General features: G+C 36.6%; 1 protein-coding gene across 3 annotated transcripts in view; it reads right to left on the bottom strand.

The window, feature by feature from the left end:
* Positions 1–239: 239 nt before the first annotated feature.
* The window catches only part of CTNNA2 (catenin alpha 2), a 456,724-nt gene continuing 449,582 nt past the window's right edge, over positions 240–7,381 (bottom strand). For all 3 annotated transcript variants that reach the window (XM_059817398.1, XM_059817399.1, XM_059817400.1), the window contains one exon: positions 240–527. In XM_059817398.1, coding sequence (XP_059673381.1) covers positions 240–527 — 288 coding nt within the window. The remainder of the gene's footprint in view (positions 528–7,381) is intronic.

Raw genomic sequence — 7,381 nt, 5'->3', positions numbered from 1 at the left:
CAAATTCTTTGGCCAATTTAATGCTATAGTTTAGTTTAAAAAGTAAGCTTGGACTAAGTCCTTTTCACATCAGAAGAGAATGCCCTAAATTTTGGCATTGCAGAAAGTTAGTTACTTCAATAGAGTCTCAGGTCGCATGCAAATTGACACTGCTTCCCCCCACCCCATGCCAGACGCATACAAGTCAGCAGGTATGCATACAAAAGGAATATAAAACCCTCCTGGTAAAGCTTAGTGTTTTAGAATGAATCCATAGCTTTAAATTCACTTAAGGCCTGTACAGGGGAAATATGTTTCTTCTGGGACCCTCTTCTCACTCTTGTCTGATATTCTTCTGGTTTTTCTCTCTTTACTAGGGGTTTCTTCTCAGGGGCCTTCATCTTCCAAGATACAACTGGTGAGTTCACTGCAGCAGTACCATAGACCTTCTGATATTTAGTAGAAGCCACATACGATGCTTTCACTGTAAGGACCACAGCGTTCATCAGATTTTTAGCTGCCTGGATGAGAGAAGTGGCACTGTCCAGCTACAAATAGAAAACAAAATGAAATACAGCAAGGTTAGTCCACAACTGGATCACTGCACCATTTCCTGACTGAAGTCTGGATACTCTCAGATCTCATTAAGATGAAATGAATCCTCTCCCTCAGGATTAATCAAGTCGCTTGTAGTAACAAGCACCAGCAACAACGTGCCCCGAACTGTAGAGGTAAGACTGTGGTACCTCACAATAAATATTTTTAATAATTCAAAAGAAAAGCTTGTGTTAGCTGTTTTTTTATCATTGATTGTTTCTCTATGTGTGAAGTTGCCTCTTTTTTCACAAAAAAACATGACCTCGCTTAAACCTTTTAAAATTTACTTTTACATGTCAGAAACCACAAAACAGGTCAACAGGGATTTTTCCAAGTGTTCAGGTTTGTTCTAGTTATTCCTATTAAGCCCAGGATAACACCCCCAGTGATGTCTACAGGAACAGTGTGAGGCCAGTGCTGAGCTTGTTAAAGAATCCCATCTGAAAAGATGAAAGGAGATTTTGAAACCCCTAAAGAAATAAAAAGATGAAACAGTTAACTGCAGGCTTGTGTAGCTACTGTAAAATTTGAGCTACTTATGTTCACAGCTACTTTATGATTAACAGCCTTTTCGTACATATACACCCGCGTTTCTCCCATGCGCGAGTCTGCCTGAGGTTCCTTGGTCCTCTGGATGCAAGAACTTGTTGAACTTCAAACCATTGGGACTTCCAGTCAACAAGCTTCCATCATGCACTGAAATCAAATACATATCCCTAGCCAAATTGTTCAAAAGGTTTTAAGCAGATAATGGGACTTCCAAAGCAATGTCTCAATGTTCCAAAACGTCAGTTAGGCACTTGCCAAATCCAGCTAGACATCCTGAAATTAGTAGGTGCTAAAAATATGCTCTTAAGTACTGTAGCAACCCAGGTTACTATTTAGGATGTTCAGTTATCCCTTTCCCAAAACAATGAAAAAGTGGGATATACTCTTGGTGATAAAGTCTGTCAGTTCTACCATGGAAGCTGCCTCAATTTTCATAAGTCTTTCCCAGTTTGTAGGAACAGTTTTGGATGTAATATTATTCTAAAAACTCTTTAATTCCACCCCACTTGCTCAGCAAGTTCTTAGCTATTTTTAAGTAGTATAAAAGGTCTGCCTCCCTCCAAATCTTTCCTGCTCCATATTTTGGGAGCATATGATTCCTTAACATGAATTCTAGGCAAGGTAACCAGGATAAATACTCATAAAGCAATAACACAAAAAAACATATTATACTTCACCTCAAGTATTTTGAATCATTAACAGAAGAAGAGTTCAGGAGAAACCTCTTTCTGAAGTGTCAGTGACTGATGTGAACAAGAATAGACATTACAGAAAGCTTGTGTCTGGAACCACATTAATCTATAGACTTACCTATTATTTTGCTTTCCTCAGCTGTGGCCTTATACTCATTATGATTCATTAAATACATAAACAGTTACACACAGTGAGGTGAAAAACAGAAAAGCATTTTAATGATTTTCATGTACTTGGTGCCACTCCTGAAATGCATAGTTCATCACCTGCCCCCAGTAAATATTTTTCCTCAGGACTAATTTGTATTTTCTGTTTGTAAAAAAAACTAAGTTAAAGGATGGAAAAAATACATTATATGGCAGAAACATGACTGTTCAACAGGGAGTAATGAAATATAATTTGGTATAGTGTTATTCTATAACCACACTACAGCATGATTTATAAGGCAATCTGTATGTTTGCTGGCAAATAACAGATCATACTCTATTAAATTAGGATATTCTAATTTACTGCAGAGATCTACAATCAAGCATTATTCATTGTTAAATGATTCTTTTTGAAACACTGGTGGATTGATATTGGATATAAAGTGATACCATCAAATAGTATTTGCTTCATAATCAATGTGGATGAACTGACTGGATCAAGCCTATATTGCACATTCCTGAATGAATTCTATTTGTTGAAGGTTTCTAATAGCCCCACATTTTCCGGCATTTCTTTATGTAAAGAGTTCTGGTAGCTATTTCACATGGGGCATATATTAAGGAACAGAATGATTAAAGGAAGCATTTTGAAATGAGGAGGCACCTAAATTAGATGCTTAAAACCATACCAAGGATGCAATCTATATCTTTAAACACATTAGTAATTTTATGGAGTATATCGATAAAGGTGTGCAGAAGCATGTACTTCTGCAAGATTGGATGCAGATTGCAATGATGTCTTTTAGAAAACTACATTACAGATTTTGATGCCATTTTAATTACATCTTGTTTCAATCTGGTGTTATAGTAGGTAAGAGCTCCCTATTGTCACTATTATTAATCACATTTTAACATGCAGATACTTAGTCCTTGCCCTTAATATCCATTCATATTGTAAAATGCTTTCAACTCTTGAAATCAGAAAAGAGACATAAAACCCCCATAATAGTATTAGGTTATGCGTGTTCTCCAAAAGCTGCTGGTAGCCATCCCGTGTATGTAGTTTGGCTACCTAAGCACTTCCAGTGATTTTCTTATTGCCTCCAGCTCCTTGCTTGTGTTATGGCTCAGTAAAGAAGAATGAAACTGAAGGAACATGATTTCAATTAACATTTAGATCTTACTACACCACTGTGCTACTTCAGTTCTAAGCTGTGCTTTGTAATCAGCAGAGCTCCAGTGGCATAAAGCTGGAACAAGGCAGCAGTGAATCAAGCCTTTAGTGTGTTAATTCCTTACAAAATCTGGGCACAGAAACATATGCGCTTTTCCAAACAAATAATGTTAATAATAAAAAAAAATAAGAAGGAAAATTAACATTTCAAATGAAAGTACCACTAGGAAATTATTGCACAGTACTGAAGGTAAACGTCACTCCTTAGCAATGTTTAGGGAATTATGAATGTAACAGTAGCTTTTCATGCTAACATCTAACAGAGCCTTTGACTTGCTACATAAAGTAATAGTGTTCTGCTGCTTAGATCTCTTTACAAATACATTTGCCTCCATTTAGGAAAAAAGCCCTCTTAACCATAAGAGATAAATGTAGGTTATCGGCCCATAAAACTCCAAGAACAGAGAATGCTGGGGAAAATCTAAAATCCATAAAGAACCTAAGAATCACTGCACTGGAGCTGGTCACCTATCCAGGTTAAAACTGCCATCTACCCAGGGAAGGCATAAATCATTCAGGAAAAAATAAAAAAAGATTTTGCTACAAGCTAACTTTGTAATTAGGGAATGCAAAGGTAGAACACTGGAGCAGCAGAGCCTATTATCTGCCAAGAAGATAATTTCAGGGTTCTTTTCCCCAAAAAATCCATAAGGCTTTGAGGAATTTTTGATCTGCTTAGAAGCTGTGCTGCATTTTTCCTGCACTCTATGCAGAATTTTCCACAATCTTGTGATCCTGTCTCTAATAGCTAAGTTTCCAAAAGTACGTATACACAAAAAAAAGTCATTGCTAAACAGTGACTTTGCAGTGTGCTCTTGGCGAAACCATTTTTCAGCTTTACAATATTCATATTTCTGTTTAAAACTTGGAAAAAAGTCACATAACTGATAAAATTTGCAAGTAACATAACAATTGGGAAAGTCATACAGAAGGCAAGTGATTGATATCTAATAAGCTGGTAAAACTCAGGAATGTAGATTTTCGTTTGGCCAACTTTCTAGCAGATGATACCTACTTATACAATAAGGAACTTCATCATATGCAGGATCCTAGGCAATCACTCCTTGAGTACACAAAAAGGAGGGCAGTGATGAAATAGGTTAAATTATCATACTCAGTTTATCGTGTGTCCACAGGTATGGAATACTGAGTCCTCTTCTCAATGCAAGAACAACACTGAGGAACTGGAAAGAAGTTAAAGAACCTCAAGAACAAAAAACATCTTTTATGGGAAAGATTCAGTCAGCTCTGTTTTTTCCATTAATAAAGTGAATGATTAAAAAATGAGTTGATCAAAATCACCAAGTACATACTAACAGAAAGCTGATAATATTTCGAGTTCAACAGATTAGACAAAGATACCAGAACTTAATGGCTGAAAGGTGAAGCAGGTCATTTTAGTTATTAATTAGCTGAATATTTTTAGCAGTGATATTAACTAATCGCAAGAACTCAGGAAAGAGTGATTCTACCTCTAGGAAGTGTAAAATCAATATTGGAGGGTTTTGCTTAATGCGTACGCTCTAGTTTAAGCATAACTATTGGACATTTTTAATGTACCTTAATTCAGAGAGCCTATCCATCAGTTATGCAGGAAGACAGCTTAGATGATAACAATGGCCCGTATTGACCTTGAAATGTATGAATGCAAAAATTTAGTAGTAGGAATTATTGATAAATAGAGTTTAGTCTGGTTTTCTTTGTACAGATCAGGAGGAGCAATTGTCATTTATTTAGCATGTTGAAAAAGAACCTGTAAGCCTTCGAATACTCTGGGCTAAGACTTACTTTGTATGCCTTTAGCGGGTAATTTATGCATTGCCAAGCCCTTAAGGCTGTCTTTCAATTCTGGGGGCATTCCCTGCCTCTCCTCCTTTTCCAAGCAAGTTCATACTCTTGTGGACAGGTGCAGTTGCTGTTACCACAAACCAAAAGTGAACTAACAGCCTCTAGAGCAAGTAAAGTTACATGAAGCGATTATGAATCTGGAGGGTGAATCAGGAATACCGTTTTCCCAGATTACCTTCTTATGCAACAGAATATTTTCCTCTCAGCTATGCTTAATAGTAAATCCAGTCCTATGTATGTAAGATATAGGTAAGAAAAAGATCTTATTCATAATACTTATGTCTTACATATTTGCAGCACATTTTGTGCATAAAACATGATACGGTTAGTGACAGCCAATGCACGAATGGCCTATTTGCTATTCAGACGCACTCATCCCTGTAGTAGGAGACATCTGCTATTTATCAGCACTACCATGCAATGGCTGAAGCCGTATTTCAGTCAGTCACTTGAAAACACACATAAGGTTTTTGCTAGATGTGGGCCCATTGTGAGAAAACTATCCTATATATTTGAAATTGTGTAACAAACAAAATGTCATTATTTGACATGTAATGTGGTCACAATGGTGTTAAAAAGGGATCTGTGGCTACATAGAGAAAATAGTATTACGCTCCTTTTTTCCTAGCTATTTATTTTCACATTTGATTGCAATTAACTTAGTCCTTTATACATGTTGAATATTTAATTCATTCTGGGGGTAGTTGTGTTTTATAGGTGGCCAATCCACTGAATAACTGTTCTCATCTGCATTTTTTCAACTACAGGTAAGAAACCTACAGGGATTCCCAAGACCATTTGGTTGTATTTAACAAAGGCTGCCACCTCTTAGGACAACAGAAAGCACAGAAGTATACCAAGAACTATGGGTATCTTCTGGCTTCTATGGACCATTGCCATTTTAAAACATAAGTTTAATTTACAAGGTCAACAGGTTACCAACTGCTTTATGCCAGTTTGAAAAAGCATAAGCATATAAAAATACTGGCAATACCAGCATTCCCAGTAAAAGATGACAAACAGACATAATACAGAAAATTTGTAGAGATGCATTTATACAGTTGATTTACTTATCCCAGACTATTTTAAAAGAAAAAGGATAAAAGACAACACGATATCTCAATTTATTTGCTTTGAGAAGAATACTTAATATGAAAGTAAACCCAATATGTAGATATAAATATAATAATAAAATACGGTTCAGCACTGGATATCACTAAACTTGGGGGGGGGGTGTTACAGTTCATTCACTAAATGAAGACGTTTGAAGAAGTAATCTGTTTATGACAAAATAAGAATACCAACCCCATAAAGTTAAGGAATACCACCTAAATGCCCTCAAAATGTATCCAGCAGTCCTAGAAAAAAAAAACTTTAATGATTTTTGTAGCAAGACATAAAGGCTACTTCACTGAAACACCAGGAGCCCTGCGTGTCTTTTGTTTCCCAATCAGCATCCGAGATAGTAAGCCATGCACCAACTCAGAAATGCTCAGCTAGCAAAAAGTGTACTTAAATTCCATAGTGGGTGCCGGAAAGCTTACAAATATTTCTTTTTTTGAGGAAAAAAATTCTTTTTGCCTTCTCAACTGAGAGACTGAAACACGGGCTTCAATGTCATGATCATTTCCCTATTTACTCATCTTATCTTTGCTTTGTCCTCTCTTCTCCCCTCATCATTAGCTACAAGCAGATGGATCTTTAACAAGAAGCTTTGCAAAAGGCCTCACTCACAGGTTATAGTCTGAAGGCTCCTGAATCCAGTTGTCTTTGGCCCAAGAACATAGCATACCTCTAGAGATACTAGGCATCTTCAACTCTTCTGTCCAGCCAGCCCTAATAATTCGTGTATGCGCTGAAATTGCTTACCGGGTCATCTAGGAACATAGTGAAGCACCCAATTGTAAATCCTGCCAAAGTTTAGACTTTGGCTAAGTGTGGTAGGCTAACCAAGAGCAGTTCTAACTAACATACTAGTGTGCATGTTCTGGAGCAAAACACACACATGAGAAATATTGATGCTGGAGATGCAGATGCTTTATGAAGCTGGAGTTTGAGGATCACAGCTCAGGGATGAGATAGCTAGTATGAGTTTTGGCAGGACTCAGACACTTATTTTCTTTTAGTCCATCTAGTTTTACATATGATTTGTCATACTTGTGGAAACCACTAAACGCCCTTCTGACTTAGACATAGTCAAAATGTTATTTATATATCAATGGCTGATGTTCCATATTGTTAGTGTTTGTCCTTCTAATGAGCTAGCACGAAAGCTCATATTTTAAAAATTGAAATGGTGAAAAAAGAAAAATAAGACAATTAGAAACAACTAAAA

This window comes from Gavia stellata, chromosome 5 (assembly GCF_030936135.1).
Source record: "Gavia stellata isolate bGavSte3 chromosome 5, bGavSte3.hap2, whole genome shotgun sequence".
NCBI classification, from domain to species: domain Eukaryota; kingdom Metazoa; phylum Chordata; class Aves; order Gaviiformes; family Gaviidae; genus Gavia; species Gavia stellata.
Note: the sequence above shows the minus strand (reverse complement) of the source record. Positions and strands in the feature narration are given on the sequence as shown.